This window comes from Pleurodeles waltl, chromosome 10 (genome assembly GCF_031143425.1).
Source record: "Pleurodeles waltl isolate 20211129_DDA chromosome 10, aPleWal1.hap1.20221129, whole genome shotgun sequence".
Taxonomy (NCBI): Eukaryota; Metazoa; Chordata; class Amphibia; order Caudata; family Salamandridae; genus Pleurodeles; species Pleurodeles waltl.
In genome coordinates, this window is record NC_090449.1 from 239618794 (window position 1) to 239643011 (window position 24218).

At 45.1% G+C, this 24218-nt stretch overlaps 1 protein-coding gene across 5 annotated transcripts in view; it reads left to right on the forward strand.

The window, feature by feature from the left end:
- REXO5 (RNA exonuclease 5) overlaps window positions 1–24218 on the forward strand; it is a 567496-nt gene that overhangs the window by 238980 nt on the left and 304298 nt on the right. For all 5 annotated transcript variants that reach the window (XM_069210276.1, XM_069210273.1, XM_069210274.1 and 2 more), the window contains 2 exons: window positions 2626–2749; window positions 3553–3708. In XM_069210276.1, the coding sequence (XP_069066377.1) occupies window positions 2671–2749; window positions 3553–3708 (235 nt within the window). In that variant the 5' untranslated portion in view covers window positions 2626–2670. The remainder of the gene's footprint in view (window positions 1–2625; window positions 2750–3552; window positions 3709–24218) is intronic.

The window sequence follows — 24218 nt, forward strand, 5'->3', positions numbered from 1 at the left end:
GCCACCTTGTCAACTAAGTAGTGTGAGAAAATAAAATTAGCCCCTAGGCTTTAAGGAGTTTATTTTGAGAGACCGGGTCAAGTGGCGAAATCTGAAGTGTTTTGGGGGCCTTCTATGGACATTTCTTTATGCTATCCACTGAAGAGATGCACATTTATTAATCTTTGATTCATGATATGTATTTTCTTTCTTTTTAGTTGGTTTCTTTTATATCTTATGCTGTTGATGTAAAATGGCTGTTTCTGTGACCAGTTGATAAGATATTGAGTTTAAGGGTCTCCCTTAACATGCTCAGTGATTGTCTTTATGTTGGACACTTCTGTTGGCTGGAATGGCCAGTGACTCTCCAGTTAGTGTTAAATGCCGAGCAGGTCACTTCATTCTCCATTGCTATTTATTGACCTTTAGAATATTTTTGGGTGAGTAACTTTGCTTGTCAGTCTACATCTGTATTATTACTCACACATTGGCCCTCTGGAATTGTCACATGCAGGTAACTATTGAATTTTCTCTACTTCCAGTCATCCATTGGCATCTGGAGTAATCCTATGTATATAAAAAGGCAATTCAGTTTCGTTATCCTTTCATTTAGTCACCCACTGGTAAAACTTCATTGAGGTAACTAATAGACAAGTCGTTGTGGCCTTTTATTCATTTACCTTTCTAGAATGATCACAATAATGTAACAAAGCTCATCGATCACAGGCACTTTTATTTGGTTGCCTCAGAAGTGATCTTATTATAGTGACACTACATTCTGTCTCTTATCGTGCTTCACTGCTTGCTGTTTTATAGCACTATTCAGAGGCCATCGAGCAGTTCCACTGTTAATTTATATCCCTCAAAAGTTATGCAGCGTGTCAAAAAATACAGTAACTTGTAATAATAAAAAGTCTCACATTTGAATAGTTGATTTCTTATAAACTGCAAACAGTAACAAGAGGATATTAAAGTTACCTTTATTGGTGTTTTGTGGCGTACGAAGTGCCATGAATAAATAAATGTCTGTATTTTCCACCTTTTTCCCTTCACTGACCAACATTTTCTAAAGCGCTAACTTCAACTAATCTTTTCTGTGTATTGATAGGTAGAAAATCTAGAAGATACATACTGTGTCCTGCTTAAACTCTTCCTTTCAAATTTCTTTAAGATTGATCAGATGTACTATTGTTTGGATGATCTAAAATCAGGTCACATTGCAACTCCCATAATAATCTTTGCTCCTGAATACAGTAACAACTGTTGAATGGAACTACACCAAGCTTGACATGCAAGTAGATGACTACTCAAAATGGTTCCTTTTCATAGTATGATACAAATCCATCAGGTAATTTTTCTTGAATCTGTATTACAACAAAGTGCCCAGAATAGAATGTAAAAAAATATTTAGATCTAATTGGCCAAGGGCGTATCTTCTCCCAATTGGCCATTTTGTATCCATGCCATTATAGCTGAATCTACGGCTCCAAACAATCTAATTGACTGGGAAATATCATTGTCCACACCATTGGTATGCTTCACAAAGTATCATCAGTATTGGGTGATACGCGGAGACTGTGCTAGCATATTGCAAACCCTGGAAGAATGAGAGACCACAACGACAGAAGGGACCCCATGTTTTTTTTAATCTTCCACGAAGTGTATGGTGCTAAAGGACTTGTAAATCCAAACCAGGGATTGCAGATTATACTAATCTGTGTTGTTCCCACAGAACAAATGGCCTGCATCACCAGGCATTAGCTCCACTCGTTTTGCATCTCTTTATTTCTCAAAGAAAAAATTAAAGGTCTCATTAAAAAAGGGCACTAGTGCCTCAAACACTGTCCCCAGCGTGTGGCCTAATCTCATGCCCTGCATTCATATTCTGCTGTGCAAGAATGAAGGCTTCATGGAGTGAGTTTTTGGGGCATGATCCTTAATGGAGGCAGATTTTGTGCCCAAAGACAGCGGTGCAAGGCCAGTGTCCATTCTCATCTTGTTTTGGAGTCATGGAGACCAGGGGTAGTGCCTGACTGATGGTGGTGCTGTGCACCAAGAGCTCAGCGCAGTGTTTTTTGTGGGCACTATGGCTGGACACGGTACATGGCCAGAAACCCATGCATTCCTCACTCATGCCAAGCCAAAGGCTCAGAACTGTGGATTCCCGTGGTATGAGTGCTGGTTGCAGGATATTAGCATAGGCCAAACCCAGGAGCTAGGGCTCCGCTGATCGCCTGAGAATCCAAGGGAAAAAAAATCAAGAAGTAATCAATACTTGTGTTTTTCACCAAAGGTAGGAAGGGCAATTGGCTAAGCTTAAAAACTGCAGAATAACCACTTCTGTCATAAGTATTTCTGTTTTTGAATGGATTGTAACAGCTTTTGGAGAGATAATGTTCTTTTTGGTCAGACTTAGCTGGCTCATTTCGAAGCAGTTGAATAATGAGCTTATTATTTGACAGTGAATGCTTCAGATTCAGCAGTGACAGCTTGCATAGTTTCACGTGTGCATGAATAGTAAGTTGATGCTTTAACTGCGGCTGCAAGAACATGTGATAATGATGTAATAACTGTAAAGGTTGATCAATTATATGTGCCTGGTATTGGCACTCGTGTTAAAAAAGTGTTATTTTCTCTTATTGCTAGAGATTCAGTTTACCACCACCGTGCTCAAATGTTGTGTCTTCACTGATGGGAATAAGCCAGATCGTCACCGCGGACAGTAGGGGGAAACAGATGAGCGGAGAGGATGTCCCCTCGAGCGAGCAAGGTTTGCTGTTTATCTTGTGCTTTCTTTGTTTTAGAGACGAATCATTACATTTAGGATGGCGTTCGCATTCCTGAAGAACAGGCTTGCAGTGGTCATGGTTTTTGTTGTCAATATGTTTTTAGCCGAATATGCTGAATTTAGAATTCCTGATTGAAGATACATTTGTTCTCCGAACGGAAATTATTAGACAAATAAAAGCTACATTTACAGGTAGGCCTCCTTAGGAAGGTCCTTTCCAAAAAACAGCTACAAATCCACTGATATTATATGGTATTGCCGTCTTCATGGAAGAAGAGATATAGTGCGATCCTGTAGCCCTGAGTTAATTGTTTGTAAATATTTGTCTTGAACTTGACAGTTTAATAGGTGGTGGTTTGATCCGTTTTCAATCACTGTATATTAACATGCTATACCCTATAGTGTTCACAAAAGGTTATTAAAAAAATCATCATCATCAGACGACTGTTAGCATCAGAGGAAGTGTGACCCCAATTTCTGTGAAATCATTGTGGGCCTAAAGGCAAGTGATGTCACTTATTCGACCCTAATGGTTTTAATGAAATGACACCTCTGGTCCGTCTCCTTCTAGATTTTTGTTTCTATGTCCTGTCAGTTCGAGGTCTATCTTGAGAAATCATTGTAATCTTACTGTCTTGAACAGGAAGTGCGGACACTGGCCGTCTCTTTGCATCCAGTACATGCTTTTGTTATGAATGCAGGGCTTACTCTACTTCAGAAAGATCCATGTTCCGATTGCGCCAGCAACACAAAGGACCAAGCATGCTCCCATTTTTTTGTTTCAGGTGTGTCTGCGTTGGGTGAGAATACTCCTGTAACTTCGAACACTGCTGAGCAACAAATAAATCCAATTAGTCGGAAATATGGAAATAAAAAACATGGTCTAACCAGATATCTTCTATCTACGGAAGAAATGAAAAAGGAAGACTTTCCTTTTTTAGGTGAGTTCAAAATGATTATTTCAGTCATGAGTGCTTGTCAGATGCAAAGGTAGCTCACTGTCCTTTGTAACACTGTGCTTGGTGATGAGCGGATTATATGTGGAATAAAATACTTCCTATCAGGTTTTTGAATATTGCAAGCCCTAGAGGTGATTTGTAGCAAAATAGTTCCTTCTTGACAGGTCATTGAACTCTGAGGTGACTTGTAACATCATTTTGACACACAGCAGTGGGTATTTCTTGCAATACATCATCACTCATTTAATACATGATAAGTCATTACACCGTCAGACTCTTTAGCTCCTCCAATCCTTAATTTCTTGTTCTCACCAAAGCTCAAAATCATTGTAATATACATTTGGAGAGTAAATGTGGAATGCGTACCTTGGATAGAAACATACAGATGTGCAGTTTATAAACTGTCACAAGCATCTTTTTTTTAAACTGTTTAGTCTTTGGCACTTTCAAAATCGGTTTGTGTTTGTAAATTTGTGGTAACATGCACCGGGACTCCTGCTGTCTGATACTAAACTCTTAAGACTTTTTTTTAAAACAGCCCCCCTAGTGCAGTGGATATTTGCACCCGTTTTTGAAGCCCTTTCTATAATACCTATTGCACAAAATTAATGGCCTGTGTGTGCTTTTATTTGCATGAGTTTGCTGCCCCATGCAAATGAAGGCATGCATTCTATCGTGTCTATTTCATAATGCAAGGGTGCATGGGCAAAAAGGTCTTTGAAGGCATGTCCTCCCTCAGGAAACTTCACAATCTTATTGTCTGGCTATCAGAGGGGCTTTGGTTGCGTGCTGACAGAGACCCATGAACCCTCAGAGGATCTCCACACAGGACTGTGCAGTTACGGACTCCAATACCCCATAAGCCGTAATGCCCCTTTCCAAATGAGCTGGACCCAAACCGAGGAGAGGTGTAGTGTTGCTATTGAAATCACCCTTGGCCCAGCTAAGTTGTTTAGTTTGTTTTCACCGACGTTTGTAAGGGTTGCTCACATTGCCTTTAACTGGGTCATAATGGTCTTTGACTACGTGTTCCTCCAGATTGTAGCCTCTCAAAGAGCAGTTGTCACACAAGTGTCAATTGTAATTACCATTTTGTGTGAAGGGTGGTACACCACTGAAATACTGAGGGCATCAAACTCAGGGAAGGGAAATGCTGTATTTACAATTGTGAAGAGAGTGTGCCTGTCTGTGGGAGAGAAAGTGAGGGAGAGAGCTCCATGAAAGGGCAAATGCAAGAAAGTAGATGCAGAAAGTGAGGGTGAAAAGACATTGGTGAAGAAGATGATGGTGTGTGGAAGATGCAAATAGAGGAAAAGTGAGAGAATATAAAATGACCAGCTATTGTGAAGGGAAGTTTCAATTCTATAGAGGATACGGAGGTGAGGCTTATGCATTAATTTTCTCCACTTATTTGCTCAGCAGCCAAACCAATATAATAATAAACAAAATTAAAGATTACAAAACCCATGAGTCTTTGAGTTTTTCACTTTCAGCAGTTCAAACACAGAGTCCAGCATATAAAACTTCCACCAAGGAAAAGCACTTCCTCTTTCATTGCTCAATAGAGTTCCTTCCATCGGGTCAATTCAGACATCTTGTTTTGGATCAGCTCTTACCACAGGAAAAAGAAAAGAAATCAATCTTTGGGCATCGACTGTCTTCAACATTTACAGTAACATTCTCAAAGTACAGACTATTACCAGTATAACTCAGTGCCACAATATAACAAACAATATCAGAAAAGATATATACTCATCCTCGCTTCTGTAAATTCATCCCATGGAGGGAGGTTTGTTGAAATAAGAATGAATAACTGGGAAGGATAATCCTTGCCTCTGTGTCCCTAATAGAATTGAAACTTTCCTTCGCAACAGCTAGGACATTTTATATTCTATGTCAAGACTGGAGGCTCAGATTATGCAAGTTTAAAGCTTCTTGACCACCAGTGAGGCCATTCCAGAGATTGGCTTCAAATAGAATGTCTTAAATGTAGAATCTGATGACCAATCTGACACCCTGATGTTGTCTTCCAGTCCCCCCCCCCCCCCCCAAGCAAAAGCTTTTGAAGCTATCGCCCCTCTAGTCAAAGCGCACCAAAGGCAGAGGTATAAATGCCAGCCTCTTGTAGAATCCACTTCTCAAAATGGCGATGGTTGATGCAGACACCTACTTAAACGGTTTCTGAAAAGCTATCGGAAGCTGTCTCATCCCTGAGGGACCGTGTTCTTCAGTCATAACTTCGTAGGCCCAGGGGTACCTAAGCACACTCATTTTGGGGTGAGAAGGGAAAGCTGGATAATGCACCACCACTCTGGCATTAGTTTTGATCCTCTTAGATATATAGAACAAGAAACCATGTGATGTAAAAATGTGGGCTGTGATGTCAAGTGCTTGCACATCTGACAGCCGTCTACGGAGCTCAAGCATGATAAAATCGCCAAGTCACTGGACAATTCCTTACTTGACAAATGTTTTTTACCTTGCCATGACAACAGGAGTCATAGGACCACATTCACATCCCATAATGAAGAGTAACAAGGTTCCGGGGGAATAGATGAACTAATATCTCTCAGTAGTCTACATACAAGAGGGTGTTCTCCAGGTGGTACTTCTTGGAATGGTATGTGACCCACTGAAATGGCAGATCTAAAAGCATTAATGGTGCGGGTACGCAAGTCCAGTGCTCGCCAGCTCCACCAGAAATGTCATAATGAGTATGACATCTGCCTCTACAGGATTGAGATTGTGCTGAATATGCCAGCGTGACCATCTATTCCAGGCTGAACCATATCTTTTGATTGTAGAGTCTGCCCAAGCTCTCTTGATGACTAAGGAAGCTTGTGATGAAAGGCCTGAGACATCCCAGAGTCCCCCGTAATCTTCCAAACATTCAGATGAAGATTACTGTCCTGAACCGACTGGTGGGGGTTGCCATGATTGTCTGAAGAGGAGGTGTCTGGGGAAGTGGCATTGAAAAATCCTTAGAAAGATCTGGATAACAGACTTGTGACTTCCTCAACGGTGTCACCGGGATTACCTCCACTCAGACGCCTGACCAATGCCATGAGTCGGCAGTCACTGAGAACGGCGGGAACGCATACCCCCGAAAGTGGCCTCAGTCCTGCAGGAAGGTATCTTTTGCTTCTGCCAACAGATCCAGATGCCAACTGAAAAAGCGGGCAGCTGATGATTGAGTCAGAAGGCAAAGAGATCCACTTGACATGGACCTCGTTTTAGCATGATTGCCAGAAAGAGTTGCAGGTCCAGCTTCCAAGTATTGGAATCTCTCGGATATCAGGATTTCCAATCTGCCATTTGATTCAGGTGTACCAGAAGAAACTCCTCCGTGACAGATATCTTGTTGGCTAAATAATGGTTCCAAAAATCCTGGCCAGATCCACCAACGCTTTGGAGCAAGTACCTCCCAGGGAATTGATGTACCGGACTGCCCACATATTGTCTATTTTCAAAAGGATGGAGCAAGAGACCCTGTTGGCCTCCAGGCTCTGGATTCCAAATGACCCTTCCAAGAACTCTACACAGTTGTGCCTCGTCGTCGCTTGACCACAGTCCTCCAGCTGTAACCTTTCTACACATGGCTCCTCAGCCTAGGCAGCTCGCATCGGACTATATGACCAGATTTGGATTCATGCCAGAAATGACCCTGCCATTCCAGGTTTGCATGGGGTCTAGCCACCACCGGATTTCAATCCATGCTTCTGAGGAGATACTGACCTACTGGGCATAAGTGAGGCCTCACCTGAGATGGAGTGCCTTCCACCATAAGAGGGCTCTGTAATGGAGCGGTCCCGGAAAACATTGCCTGAATAGACAAATAGAGAAGACCAACAATCCTGGCTAGATGTGAGAGAGAGAGAGAGAGAGACTTGTTCCTTCTCTAATGTTCTACGCAGTTTGCGAAGTAGTAAACTCTGACTTCTGATCTTTGATGATAAACCTTAGATTTTGAAGCAGAGATATTGTCAATTGCAGTTATGTCTCTAATTTGACTCTGTCCGGATTCATAAGCAAGAAGTCATCCAGATAGGCAATGAGTCTGGCTCCTTTCGCTCTAAGCCAAGCTGTGGCTGGGTGTATTGCCCTGGAGAAGGGCCATGGTGCAGAGGAGAGACCAAAAGTGAGGTGTGAATTTGAAAATTTGATCCCTACAGATGAATTGCAGAAATCGCTGATGTGGGGTAAAAATTGGAACTGTGAAATACGCGTCCTCCAAGTCCAATCTGCCAAGCCAGTCGTTCTGAAGGTGGATATCCCTAAGGAGATCAATCCCCTCCATTTTGAAATGCTGGTATACTACCCACCTGTTGAAAGCCCTTAAAAAACTTTGTCCTTCTTTTCCACCAGGAAGATGTTGCTGAGAGAACCCCTGGGGTGCTGAATCGTAGGAATGATTGCCCCTTTGCGTAAAAGGTCTTGGACCTCTGTCGACGACATGCATTGCCCCTTGTGAGAAAACTATGGGCCAGGGTTCTATGTGAAAGCCCTCCACAGTTTGCAGCACCCATGCATCCACTGTGAGTGAGTCTCACGTTTGAATGAACCTCTGTAACCTGCCTCCTATCTCTGGTAGGGAAAAGGTGGTATTGCTTACTGTTAGTGCCCCTAGGGGATTTGTTGACTCCTCATAAATTCACCCAGCTTCCACCGTTGTCCCGGGTGGGGTAGAACCCTCCAAATTTATTTTGGTCCTGCCACTGCAGCGATCGCCTTGTCTGGAGCTTGTCAGGTTGGTATTGTAGGTGCAGCCAGAGCAACGTCCCCTACCTCTTCCGGCTCCACCAAAAACCTTGAACACCTTATAGATATACTAATGGACCTTTTCCAATGAGGAGAAAATTATGACAAATTTTGTGAGGTCTTTAATGAAAGGATCTCTGAAGAGACCTCCCTCTGCCTCTGGCCAGTTCCCCTAACTTGGGGTCGATTCGAGTCAGCAAAGACCATCTGCGCTCTGTGGATAACGTACAATTGGCATTCCCCAGGAAGCATATAGCCTGGTGGGCCCATCCACATAGGATAGCAGGATCAATCAGTTCACCCGACTCTCAGGCAGCTTCAGCCATGTCGAAAATTTTGTGAGTGGCCCCAGGACATCAAGGACCTTTTCTTGGCAAGATCTCCAAGACCAGTCCGAACCTTTTTAAGGATCCTTGTCACATTTTGTGATGAAACTCGCTGTTTTCCCATCTTTATGGAGTGCAGGCGACTTTGCCTGCTAGGGAAGGTCTGTGCATTCCATTCTAAGTCTACCCCTGATCTCTTGGTCCATAGGTTTGCAAATTTGGAAAGCCACGTATGTCGCAACCTTGTTGGTGGGGTCCTAGTCCGCCAAGCAGGGGTGAAAAATGTAATCAGGATCCAGAAGATCGTATGTGTCCACTGCATCTTGTGGAGTGACGACAACCTGATCATCCAGGCTGGGACGTTTGGCACCACCTTCCCATCGCCAAGGTCTATTGGGACTTGGTTCTTAACCAGAGTCCTCATCAGGGTGGGGTCGTACTCGACAGTCATCGAGCTCCTGAGGGCAGTAGGAATAGTCATCATGGAGGGTAATCCCAGGCTGGGAATTGGCATCCTGCGCTGCCAAGGCATTAATGCGCTTTCTCTAAAATGCATTGCAGGGCCTTTCCAAGGCATCCACCACTGGGGGGAGAGCCTGGGCCTTGGCTTTTTATTTGCCTTGACATGCATCCTGAGAGTCACCAAGGGGAACAGACCCCACACTTGCTCCTTGCAGGGTACCACATTACACCAGGCTGTAAGTTTAACCATTTGCAAGGCTGAAGAGATTGCTTTCAGGTGGGAGGCGCTGATGTTGTCCACCAACCCCATGTGAATGGGAAGGAGAGGTTGTCCCTCATCCCCTGTCCCCCCAGAACCCGGTGTTAGAATCTGTCATGGGGATCAGGTCCTGAGAAGGGGCCTAAGGGATCTAGGTGGAAATATTAGGGATCAACACTATAGTCCGTCACCCAGAAGGACTTAAGTTGTAAAGGGGTTGCAGTGGCCAATGCATGTTATTATTAGGCTGTAGAAATTCCTTGCTGTTACCAATGCTTATTGCGCCGGGGGGGGGGAGGGGCTCGGGCTTACCGTGGCGCATTCTCCACGATCAACCAATCGCACAACTGGAGTCTAGAAATATAAGGCCTGACCAGTATTCTTTGCTCCCTCAGAAAAGGAATGTCTGGAATGCAAAGAACAGGGGTGCTGAGTTCACGTATCCTGTGCCCCCTGGAGGACCCAATGTGGATAAAAATATAGCACGTAGTCCCTGGCAGCACTGGAGGTCACCGTACTGCAGAGCCGTGAGGAGGCTCCCAGTGAGGGTGAATTGCTGCCTTCGAGCAGCCACGGCACTCACCAATTGCAGACTGCACCAGTAAACTGGATATAAAAAACAGGCATTAATACTGTAAATAGCATAAATACCCTAATCCGTGCACAAATTCACCAAGGAATTATTTGGCTGCTGAGCAGCGAAGAGAGAGGAAGTGCTTTGCGGTGGTGGTTGTTTTATATGCTGGACTCTGTGGATGAACTATTGATTGTGAATAACTCAGACTAGTGGGATTTGTAGTCTTTAATGTTGTTTATTATAATATTGGTTTTGCTGCTGAGCAAATAAATGGCAAACGTTTTTGCATAATCTGAGCAGTGGCGGCTGGTAACCCTCAACATTGGAGGGTCAGCAAGTCGAGTGCCAGTCCAGTGGTAGGCATAGTAAAAAAAAAAAAAAAATCACAGTGACCTAACGCTAACATTCTGAAGCTCTTAATCATAGCTGTGACCAAGAGCTCTGGAATTAAAGCTTAAGGCAATATGAGTTTCTCACAGTGCCTGTCAGTGGGCCAAAACAAAAAATAAAAACGTACCTACCCGCGCTCCTGCTCCTCCTCCTCCTCCTCGTCCTTCTCTTCATTGCAGTCAGAGCAAAGGCACAGCACCTGCTGGAGCCTCAGCCAGATTCCCTCTCCAAATGGCGTTGCTGCTGTCACGCTGCAAATGAGCAGCATGAGAGCAGAGCCAGGATTAACTGGGGGAGTAGGCTGCCTTGATGCTCCAGCAGGCACAGGGGGCCTGTGCCAGCTCTCCACCCAGCTGTCTGACAGCTCAGTGGAGAGGTTTTCACTGAGTGTGTGAGGCTGGCCGGCCGGCTCAAGACAGCCTGCCAAACTGACATGCACAGTGTAAACAGATGGAGTGAACATCGCTCCTCTGCTGCCAGTCAGCAGCAATGCCCCACTCCCAAACACTGCTTGGGCTGGGAGCAGTGAAAAACAAAATGATGATTCATTATTTACCATTTTATTTTTCACTTTTGCTGCACTGACAAGGACACAATGCTCATCTCTCCTATTAGGGTGTCTGCTGCTGAATCTGAGCCTCCAGTCCTGACATAGAAATTAGATGAAAGGGGTGTGAAGAGAAGAACAGGTGTGAACAGAGGAACAGGCGTGATTGAGGCACACTGAACGCCACTACCGCTTCCAGACAGTGCTTTAAATGGATCGGTACTGTCCGGTATTGAGTACCAGCACTTTTTTATTTTGAGAGGGAGAGTACCTGCACTTCTCCAGAAAAACGTAATACTTTCAATTATAGACTACCTGCACTTCTCAGAAACAAACAGGTACTCTGGTACAGATCCAGAGATCTAGTAATGCATCTTATGTACCGCCACCGGTCATTTCTACATGATCTGCAGCAGACACTGCATGACAAGGGTATAGGACAGTACATTAATTAGCACCAAACCATTATTACCATTGGTACTATGAATCTATCTGCTCTATCATCACCCCTCCCCTGCCAATCTGGAAACGTTAATGATCCCTTGCGAGATATGCAGTTCGGAGTCTGTATTGCCAGTTAAATACAGCTTTATCTGTTTGTCTGTCCAACTTTTCTTTCATATGGATCTGCTCCTCTGTGTTATTATGACTAAGGGGGTGTTAGCCTTTTCATATGCAAAACACTTTTAAAGTAAAAAAAATGTGTAGTAAAATTTTTTTAACATCCCAGACATTTAACGATTGATCACACAGCCATTCTAGCATATTTCTGTCCCACTTCCAGCAAGTAGGTTATTTGTGCCACATTGTGGCAAAATAAGAAATTGACCTCTGCAGTCTGCTTCTATATTTATGAATGCAAATATCTACAGTTGATCGCAATCCTCTTCTAGTCAGGGCTGCTAAGTGTTCAGTTTGCTCCAGTGATCTTTTCAAATTTGAAGTTCTGCGTATGTGTGACAAATTGAGTGATGCCTTACATGACTTTGATACACTCAACCACCGGCTCAAAGTGTATCACCCCAAACCTGGTTCATCTTAAAAGTTCTCATGTCACGCTCTCCATGCTCCAAGACCCCCCCAGGATGTTTGACTTTAGAACCCTGTTCCCTCAACCTTTTCCGTTTGATACATGGGCTGCTGTGGGGTGTCCCTGGGCCAGATGTATCTCTGAAATTATCCAGCCTGTGAGAGTTACACCCCATTAGGGGCACAGAGCTTGCCTGTAATGGGCAGTCTACAAAATGTGGTTTTCTATAGCTGCTTTGATGCAGTACAAAACATGTGACCTTATAGAACAGTTTATTGATGTCAGAATGCATCTTTCTCTTCCAGGGGACCCTCATCAATAGTCATAAACATTGAATATTCCCGCCCACGTGCGGGGACCCCGGAGCATATCTAAACACACATGTATATGTATGAAATATATATGAAAAAATAACATTTTAGTAAATACTTTCAATACAAGTATAATGTATGCATGTGTAAAACAGCAATGCAGTCTATGTTGATAAACAGGCTAAAAAAGCTTTATTTCTATGGAGTTTCTTTTTTAAACATACATTAAAGCATTCAATTAGAGTTAAAACTTTCTGAAGCCCAAGTAGAAGTCATAGAAAATATAAGCAACACATTTTAAATGAGAAAAACTACATTGAAAATAAAGGAGCATTATTAGCCAATAAGCTGTATGCAGGCTAACACAGCAGAACCAAAAATTGGCACCGTCCCTTTAAGACCCTGAGCACCTCCAGTATCCCACCATGCCTCAGGGGTGAGAATGAGGTGACAGTTGGTTCACAATTAGGTCAGTTCTTTTTTCCGGCTTCTTCTGTGAGGATCCTGGAGCATTGAGCTCTCATTTTTCTGGGGGTTAAAAACTTTGTTTTTTAGACTTCACTCGACGTCTTCACTTATTTCCTGATTGAAGTGATTATTTTCTTTCACAAAATGCCTTCCCTTTTTGTGAAATGCCCTTCCTGTGGGAAAAAGGCCCAGTCAGATCCTCACTCTGTGTGCATAGTGTGTTTGCCTCAGAGTCACTGTCCTGACACCTTCAGACATTGTAAAAATCTATCTAAAAGGACTTTAAAAGACAGAGAAAGGCTTCGTCTTCATGGGCTTCATGAGAGAGAGAAAACGTGATCATCTTCTCTTCCCAGAACTTCTAGAGACCCTTCACGATGAGCCAGATCGACGTCAGACGGTAAGAAAATACCTGTCTGTTCCCCATCAACGTCATCCCTTCCGTCGTCGCATCACCAGGCGTTGAAATCTATGACTCCGTCAACGGCGATTCAACCGACGACTGAAAGACATGACGCTGAAGGCTCATCTCCCTCATCGGGATAGATCTCCGTCGACGGCGACTCACTGATCGACGTTGAGTAAGCACAGAAGTGCTCATATGCCGTCGAAGTCGCTCCATCCCTCGACGTCAAGGCATACAACGTCGAACGTGGTCGAGGTCCCCACATCGTTCAGAGCTGAGACGTTCCTCGTCGGTGGTCCATCACTCAACGTCAAAACATATGCATGCAACGGACCGGCAGTCGCCATCGATACCAGACTTACTCAGTTGGCGTCAGAGGTGCGTAGGCCTCCATCGACGACTGCACTGTTGTTCGACGTCGAGACAGCTATCACCAATTACACCTGTCTCCCAAGGAGTGACGCATCAGGAACAAGTGACGGTACAACCAGCTGCCGAGACAGATCTCCCTCCACAAGGTCCGGTGGTCTCTATACGGAGTGGGTCATCAGGAGCGTCTTAAGGCATCATCGCTGGGATACATCTTGCCCATAAATCTGTAACCTAGATGGTTGGAGAGCCTTAACAAGACACTGGGTTCTCCAGACTCACAATATTCATGTATGTATTCACCATCAGCGTCATTGCCAAGAACACCCTCACCAACGATGCACACAGAGCGGACTGGCCCAATATCTGGCCAGCCAAGTCCTAGACATTGACGCAGTCCGTCAAGATCCAGGAGCAGGTCGCGCTCCAGACGGCGATCTAGGTCGAGGTCTTCTAGATCACGACATCAGCTGAGAACTTCTTTGTGGTCCACATCATCTAACTCTTCCATCAAAGACTATTCTCTAACTTTGACAAACTCCCTGCTTGCTAGAGTGTGCAGTGGATGACATAACGACCTTCAACGAGGTGTTGCTTAGAGGGGCCCATAAACTGAACATTGACGTTCCAAAGCCACCAACCTCTTCATCTGTGATTTTTGAGACCCTACATCACCGAACATCTACCAGGCAGTTACTACCACTGGTGCCTGGTCTCCTTTAACCGACGATGGAAACGTTCCTAACACCAGCAAGCCTCCGTTCAGCGCCAGCTAGGATTCTAAAGAAATACAAAGCCCCAGAGCAGGATCCTTTAATTCTCAGAGCTGATCCCCCACTAGACTCTGTTAATTTAGCCGCAGCCCGCAAGACTCATTTGGTGGCTTCATCGTCAACGGTCCCTCCAGATAAAGAGAGCAAACGTCTGGATTCGCTGGGCAGAAAAATGTGTGGCACATCAGCGTCAGTTATGAAGGTCTTGAGTGCCTCTGCACTTTTGGGCAGATACTACTGGTCCCTGAGGGATTCCCTAAACAGGTTCGCAGAGACGTTGCCTAGGGAAGGCAGGCAAGACTTCCAAGAGATCCTTCAGGAGGGGAGTTTGGTCGCCAATCAGATTATTAGCGCTGCTGCGGACCGCACAGACTGGGCGTCTCATTGCTACGCACATGACATTTGTGCAAGAAGGTCTTCTTGGCTAAGGCTTACAGAGTCTAAGCAGGAAGCACAACATCGCATCCTAAACCTGCCTTTTAATGGTAACTCCTTATTTGGTGCCCACACTGATGACGAAATGGCTAAAATGAACTCCGAAGTTGACACAATGAGAACAGTGGGACCAGAGAGGCGAAAAGACTTTAGGCGGAGGTATAGGCCTTATGACTGGCATCCTTACCAACACAGGGTTCAAACCCCTCATTGGTCCCAAAGACCTCAACAAAAGCAAGGACGACCTCTGTTTCAGTCCCGCAAAACTGCAAGAGATCACAGACCTAGCAGACCACACCAGTCTACCCCCAAAACCTCGGGCAAGCAATGAGGATATGATTCCCTTAATTCTGTCCACCACTCCAGTTGGGCGAAGTATCGCAAAGTTCGCTCACGAGTGGCACGCCGTGACAAGAGACAAATGGGTGCTAAACATTGAGGAGAATGGATACGCTATTTGTTTCAGATCCCCTCTACCTCCTCTGCCACCAACCAGGTCAAAGTCTGCCCACCACTCGTTACTATACAAAGATGTTCGCTTCCTGTTGAAAAAGAGAGCCATAGAAAAGGTTCCTTTTTTTCAAAGGGGAAAAGGAGTGTACTCCCGATATTTCCTTGTAACAAAAAAGGGTCAAGAAGGGGTTTTCAAACCCATTCTGGATTTGAGACTTCTGACCAAATGTATCCAGAAACAGAAATTCAGAATGCTTGCTCTTCATCAAATTTTCCCTCAGCTACACTGAGGAGACTGGATGTGCTCCATGGATCTACAGGATGCGTACTTTCACATTCCAATCGTACCCAAACATCGAAAATTCCTCCGGTTTGTAGTCACCTCTCAACACTACCAGTTCAAAGTGTTGCCCTTCGGCCTAAAATCCGCCCTTCGGACATTCTCCAAATGTGTGCCAGCGATAGCGGCACACTTGAGAAAGCAGAAAATCTTCCTTTATCCATACCTAGACGACTGGCTGTTCAAAGCTTCCACCCCAGAACAGGCTGTAAACCATCTCAACCTGGTTCTCAACACTTTCAGCTCTCTGGGTTTGCATAAGTCCAGAAGTCCACTCTCATACTAACTCAAAACCTCCACTACCTGGGGGCAATACTGGATACCAAGTTAGAAAGAGTGTATCCTAATGGAGGAACGACTATTATCATTAACGAAGAAGTGTCACACTCTCCTCTGTACTCCCAGACCTACGGTCTGTCAGGTAACATCTCTGTTGGGCTCCATGGCCTCCTGAATTTTCATTGTCCCGAATGCCAGACTGCATATGAGACCTCTTCAAGAGGCTCTGGAGGATCAGTGGGATCAGCACACAGCCCAATGGGAGGACAGAATACTTCCTACAGGAGTTCTACAATCATTACAATGGTGGATACACGAACATCACCTGTTAGCCGGTGCTCCATTTTTTCAATCCATTCCTTCCGACACGCTGGTAACGGATGCATCACTACAGGGGTGGGGAGCTCACCTGGGTCCCCTTCAGGCTCAAGGCTTGTGGTCCAGCAAAGAGCAGACTTACCATATCAACCTACTGGCACTCAGAGTGGTTCACCTTGCTCTCAAATTGTTTGCACCATCAATCAAAGAAAAATCTCTTCTGGTCCTGACAGACAATACAACATTGATGTACTATCTGAACAAGCACGGGAACATGAGATCCCGTTCCCTGTCTCGGGACTCTCAAACAATCTGGCTCTGGTTGATAGCGAGGGGAATGTCCTTTACAGGGGTCCACCCCCCAGGATAACAAAACTTAGAGGCAGATTTCCTAAGCAGGACCCTCATAGACGCCCACGATTGGGTTATTCATGACGAAGTCATTGCAGGCATCTTCCAGCGGTGGGGTCAACCTCAGTTAGATCTGTTTGCAGATAAAGTCAACAAAAAATGCCCAGACTTTACGTTCAGGTTCTACCGTCCGGGGACTCAAGGTTATGCCCTGTTGATAGACTGGTCAGGCAAATTTCTCTATGCCTTTCCACCGATTCCCCTGATACCAGCGGTAATCAACAAGTTTTACAGGTCCAACGCCTGGATGATACTAATAGCCCCTCAATGGCCTCAACAATACTGGTACACAGATCTTCTCCGGTTGTCTGAGCAACCGCACAGGAGGTTGCAGTGCAGACCGGATCTCCTCTGCAGACTAGGAGGAAAGATTCTTTATCCCAACCTTCCCTTGCTGAGCTTGACAGCATGGCTCCTGAATTCCTGCAATATGGGCACCTATGGCTCTCGCAGGAATGTATGAACATTTTAAAGGAGTCTAAAAGACTGTATACACGACGCTCCTACCCGTTCAAGTGGAAGAGGTTCTACATGTGGTGCCGACAGCACAACCACAATCCTATTTTGGCTCAGGAGGATGTCATATTGCCTTACCTGCTACATCTGGTGAGATCAGGTCTGCAGTTCTCCTCTATTAAGGTACATTTATCTCCCATTACAGCTTATCGTAAATCGCCCTCTCAGAAATCCTCCTTTACCATGCCAGTAGTTAAGGATTTTTTAGAAAGCTTGAAGAAAGTCTTTCCACCCATTCGGAAACCCTCACTCCCATGGGAATTGAATGTGGTGTTACCTAGACTTATGGCCTCTCCGTTCTAACCCATCCACAAAGCTTCTTTACAACACCTTACGTGGAAGGCAGATTTTCTGATAGCCATTACTTCGGCTAGGAGGGTCAGTGAAAGTCAGGCTCTATCTTCGAGGGAACCGTTAACGGTTTTCCATGATAACAGAGTGGTCCTGAGGACTCATCTATCGTTCTTGCCTAAGGTGGTGTTGGATTTTCACATTATTCAGACAATATCGCTTCCAACATTTTTCCCCAATCTGGTTACTCCAGCGGAGAAAGCTTTGCACTCCCTGGACCTTAAGAGGGTGCTCACATTTTACCTGGATAAGACTAAATCAATCAGACAATCTGACCGTCTGTTTGTTAACTATGGGCATATTAGGACAGGCGACGCTGCCTCAAAACAAACTATTTCCAAGTGGATAGTGTCATGTATTTTGCCTGCATATCGATTTGCTAACAAGCAATTATCAGCTAGACCTAAGGCTCACTCAACGAGAGGGAAGGCGGCTCCTGCAGCCCTCCTTAAGAATGTACTCATCTCTGAGATTTGTAAAGCTGCCACATGGAGATCTGTATATACTTTTACCAGGCACTACTGTTTAGACTCTGATGCCAAAGCTGACGCACAAGTTGGTCAAGCGTCTCTAAGGAATTTATTTGCATAATATATCGCTTTTTTCTGCACTTCTATCAGTCAGTCCGCAGAGGTAGGGGATGGGCTTGCTAGTCTATTCAATGTTTATGACTATTGATGAGGATCCCCTGGAAGAAAAGGATAAGTTACCTACCTGTAAATCCTAGTTCTCTTCCAGGGGTATCCTCATCAGTCATAAACAACCTGGACATGATTCTTTTAGAAGTGCAGTGATGACCACATGTCTAATCTATTGAGCTTTATCACCGTAAAAAAGTACTGACCTAACTGTGAACCAACTGTCACCTCACTCTCACCCCTGAGGACATGGTGGGATACTGGAGGTGTTCAGGGTCTTAAAGGTATGGTGCCAATTTTTGATTCTGCTGTGTTAACCTGCATGCAGCCTATTGGCTAGTAATGCTCCTTTAATTTCAATGTAGTTTTTCTCTTTTGAAAAGTGTTGCTTATACTTTCTATGACTTCTACTTGAGCTTCAGAAAGTTTTAACTCTAATTGAAGGCTTTAATGTATGTTTAAACAACTCCATAGAAATAAAGCATTTTTAGCCTGTTTATCAACATAGACTGCATTGCTGTTTTACATGTTTATACATTATGCTTGTACTGAAAGTATCTACTAAAATGTTATTTTTCATATATATTTCACACATATACATGTGTGTTTAGATATGCTCCGGGGTCCCCGCACGTGAGCGGGAATATTGAATGTTTATGACTTTGATGAGGATACCCCGGAAGAGAACTAGGATTTATAGGTAAGTAACTTATCCTTACTTGGTTGACATGATTGGGGGGGGGGGGTCTTTATTTGTTGTGGCACTAACATTTGTTCAACTCCTATCTTTTGCCATACCCTTTACAAATACATTTTTCTTCTTTCTTAACCAACTATACATTTACACATAAATAGTTTACAGTGAGTAAATTAAGCGTCACATTTTAATAATTGAAAGATCTTGCATAGGATTGGTTTTTTGTCTCATAGAACCATTTGTGAAGATGGCAGCAACAATATTCTCTTGATGTTAGTCATTCCAACAATGTTTTGGTTTTGACTACGTGTGTAACTGGATCTTGCGGTATAAACAAGTCACACCGTGCTGCCACTTATTCACATGTATGGGCGGATGAGGCAGACCCAGTGAGTGCAGCCAGTCGAGTACCGTGAGCGCAGCAGTCGTAGCTGGCTGCCAGAGAGAGTACGCCCCCAGATTTCCACAGAGGCAGGCCAGCTAGGTCTGGGTGTGACTTGTGGATAACCCGGCGAGTCTCTCTCGAAGTCATTTTGAATGCTCCTTGCTCCCATAATTTTGTATCTGCTCCTGTCTCTGCCCCGTATGTCTGCCTGCTTTTCCCCAGCATTTGGGCTCTTGTGGGGATTTTGCCAATAGGCTCTTTTTTCAGGTGGCTAAACCTCTGAAAATTTATAGTTGCTGTATTCTCTGGCAACGTTTGTCTTTTAAACTGTTCGACACTTAACCTTAACTTCTGTTCACACTATTTGCTTAGCCCAAGACAATTTGGCTACATGGCGCTATGTAACAGATTAAGGTTTAAAAAAAAAAAAAAAGGTAACATTTTGGGACTTAGCCTTGACTGTTAGTGCGAAGAGTCAAAGGGCCAAGGCGCCACAGAGACAAGTACCCAAGCATTTAAGCATTGAAAACAACCAAGCTCCCAAGCAAGTCAAGTGAGTCTAGTTAAGCCAGGCCCTTGAACAGAACAAATCAGAATAGGGCAATGGGCGATATGCTTAAGAGGAAAGCCCCTATTCGCAAAAAACCTACAGAAATCTCACCAGACATCTTGTTTATGCCTCCATTCTCCTCACCCCATAGGGATCCCACTGCCCCAGTCCCCACAATAAATTGGGAAAACAGGGTTCAGAGGGCTCAGAGGGAGAAGGGCTTTCCCAGCATGGCTCAGATAAATTAGCAACACCATTGGGGACAATGCCCATGGCCAGCTCAGAGGAGAGGTCTGGCCCTGGAATGAAGCAGTCGAGAAGGCCCCTCTTTCTCAGGACATCTCAGGGGCAGATTAATGTTTACTTTTTTAAGGTCCCACAGACAGACTTCCTTGTCCCATGCACTTCTGCTCCCGTTGCCTGTGACTTCAAAGAGTCTGAAGGGACCCAGCTAACCGTGGGATCAGCTTGCTCCGAGGGACAGTCAGTCACACGGCAACAGCCACAAAGATCAAACCCCTGCCCACGTCTACAGGGAATCTAGGTGAGCCAAAGAACAGGTAGGCTCTACCCACTTGACACTTACATTGGATTTAATCAGGCTTCAGACCACCCTGAATGATCCATACCAGGCACTATCTCAGGTGCAGCGAGTCTTCCATCTGATGAGGACATCAATTCTAGCACTAAATGCCCTTACACAATAACTGTTTCAGCTCAAGTCCATAGCTGTGAGCCACTGCTTATCTCCTTTCCATCTCAGATATCGGTAGAGGTGGTGTCTTCTGTTTCGGAGGCCTGCTCTATTCCGCTCCTCACAAAGTTGCCCAGGAGAGTCAGCACACAGGAGCTTAAGTTGGGACTCCTCTCGGACCAGTTCCTGGCAACCCTGGGGGTGCAAACCAAAGCGCAACTTGAAGAATTTCTAGCCCAAACTCCTGCATTTACAAGGGGTATTAACTCGGGGGCACTAATCCAACCCTGAGTAGATCTGCTGGATTCGTTGGATTTGTTGGATCTGCCCCCAAAGGCCCTCCCAGACCTTACTTGGCCTTCCCATCCCCAGTCAGCACTAGCCAGGCCTCTCTGTCTTAAATTAGTTCCAAATAGGATACATTGGCTTATGTTCTATTGTGGAAAGCACAAAACTGCAATCAATTGCCTCATCTTTAGCAGACCTCGACCGCAGAATAATTAGCCTGGAGTCCCTCTCCGGGTCAGCAGGGCCAGCTGAGCGATATACCTTCTCACCTCTGATCAACAAATTAAATTCCTTGCCTGAAATCCTTTGGACCTTGGTGGACAGTGTCAGGACCTCATCTAATCTTGTGCGAGAACCTAGCGTGCAGCAGCCAAGTAAATCTGTTGTAACAAAACCACCAGTCCCTGGTGGTGAACAGGCAGCAGAAATGGAGCCTGGACAGTGTATCCTCCAATCACTATGCAACCCTACTACAACAATCTCTCTGGCTGTCGGTGAGCAGACACTGCACAGCCCGGGGATCTCGCGAGGGGAGCTCACAGCTTTTGAGCCCTGTGGCAGCTAGTCCCTCCACTGTGAAAGAAAAGGTAGAAATCAGTGTCCAGCAGTCAATAACCCCAGCTTCACAGCCCAGTGCGGGTGTCTTTAAGCTATCAAGTAGGGCTAAAAAGAAACTAAAGAAACAATGAAAAAACAAAGCCTCTCAATACGAAGAACTCAGACAGCCAAGTCCCCCACAAATCACCACAGGGGGCCAGAGGGTGGCCCGTCCAAAGTCTTTCCAATATTTACCATGGCCTCAAAATTTTCAAAGGAACTAAACTCTGCTTCCCCCAACCGCCAACAAGAAAGGCTGACGTCTCCCATGGAAGGTGCTCCATGAGGGGACTCTTTCAGAAAGGAAGCCACAACACCCAACCACAAGGGAAACATGACCCTTTAGGGCACAGCCAAGTTCAGGTCTTAAGGTCTCCCGAATTAGAATCAGGAGCCTGGGCCCCTTGTGTGGCAACTCAGGGGTGGAAAATGTGTCTGTCTCCACTTCCCAGGAAAGTAGCGGCATTATAGCCATCACACCAAAAACTGCAGTAGTCAGTCTGCCTTTTTCAGTAGCCCAACAAAGCAAGTTCACAGAGGCAGCCTCCCTACACCCTGTAGCGAGCCCACTCAATCCGGCAGTGGATTTGGCAGGTGCCAGACAGGACACGGCACGGTATGGGGGAGAGACCACAAGATGTAGCCCCCATATCAGGTGCCAACCGGATGTGCTTAACCTCCCTCACCTGGCCCTGCACAAGTTCAGATACTGGTCAACATGAAGATAACAAACACGACACAGCAGCGGATTATATAGGGAGCACACACTCTGACCACTATCAATAGTCTACTGAGCACCGGCCATCAGGGACAGAACCATCACGTCCAGAGATGATTTGTTTAACAGAACTGGCCTGGGTGACTAGTGTGATCCCCGACATTGGTGGGACTCTGAACTGGGCCTTCAACAGAACAACCTTCCCCCCAACCTCACACAACCAGACACGAGTGGAAAGTAAGGCAGCCAATTAGTCAGCTGTCATTCCAGGCGACATCAGGCACTGCGGCCCTGGTCACTTGTCCTATGAGAGTTCCACCCACTGACACTGAGGTGAGGTGTGAGATCCCAACTGAAGCTGGGAACCGGACAATTAGGTATGCCAATCACGTACACTTTCAGCCTCAGGACATGACCGAAGAACTGTCGACCCCACCAGAACTGGCTTTTATCCCGCAGTACACTCCAAAAGGGGCGTATGACATAATAAACAGAGGTAACCTGATGCGCCTGTTTCAACATATCCCGAATTTGAAGCATTTGACCACGGTCAATCTAATTGTGGTAACGTTTGCCCACACCTTAAGCAGAGGCTCATCAGACACCACAATTACAACATGACGCAGCACGGCCGTATTAGACGCAATCATGGGTGAAGCAAAGACCTTTCAGCACTGGGGTATTAACTTGTCAAAGTTGCCTGCCCCAAAGTATCCATACATGCTTCTGCCGTCCAATTCCCCCAAAATTCAATCAAGCGTCTTGAAGAGGAATTGGGGGCCAATTCATGACTAGCCTTGACAAGCAACAAAAGCCACAAACTCTCTTGAAATTTCATTTTCTCACACTGCAAGAAACATATGCCTTGTGGTAAGAAATAGCAATTATGACAGATGGGGCACCTCCAACACCCAGAAACGCTATGAAAAATGGGATCGTTCCTAGCCAACCAAGACCCGATTGTTCAGTGCCTCACTATCCCTCATCGTGGAATGTAGCTGGTTTAAGTTCCATACTGAAAAGTAAATCTGCCATGGCTGCCTTCAGCCACAGCAACATAATCTGCCTGCAGGAAACATGAGCACTAACTCCCACGCTGATCCCAGCTACCATGAGCTGTTCAAACCAGCACAGCAGGTAAATCAGTTTGGCTGCCCATCCATCTACATTAGACATACAGCCAAGATCACTATGAGCCCACTGACCAGCCACACCTAATTCTGTTAAAGTGCTATAACAAACCACAAAAAGGATGCAAATTCAGGGTATGTGCTGACCTCTGCAATTTCTTGGAGTCCCTGCTGCTCAATCCTGCCTCCCACAAAACAGTGCTGCTGGGTGATTTTAACATCAAGCCCCTGGGGCACGGCTCTACAAAGCTGGGACGTGTCACAGATCAAGAGCTAATGAATGACTTTCTCTCCCCTTTCAAACTCACCTCAGCGGAGCTATCAATTAAGCACCAGATTCCTAATACCCATCTCTCTCTGGCACATTCAAGGGTGTGTCAACAATAGATTATATCTTTTTGTCAGTCGCTATCAAACTATCTCCTCAGTTTTGAGATCAGAAGCAGGAACGAAAGTGACCATAACCCATTGACTGTATCTTTGAATGTCGAAATTGTCCCAGCAACCCAGCACTTAGCAGGGGGGTCTTCAATTCAGATTGAATAAAGCAAGCTAGTTAGGCAGATTAAATGGAATCCCACTGACTCCTCCGAGGTAATAAGCTGGCTACAGAAAATGTCTACCAGCCTCAACCTTCAATAGATCCACTGTTTATTCACACAGGAATCTGAGATATATTCTGAGACAACACAGGGCAAATCATACACCTGAATCCGCCAAGCTAGTTATTAATACTAGGAAAAAACACAAAAAAAGCTTGCCTGGGATTGCAACAAGGCCATTGAAGACAAACATTGGCTGAAACTCTACAGCCTGCTCCAGGAAATAAGCCTAGCGCAGGTCTGGAGCTTCATAAATAAGCTGAAATCGCCCTTTGAAGGCAGACACAATGGGGTTCTGGAAAACATCTGGCAAACGCATGTCACTGTATTATATTCAGCCCACACAGTTCGACCCATGGCCAAAGACATTTATGAAAACGCTACTCAGACCTCAATCCAGCAGCTTGCTTTTAC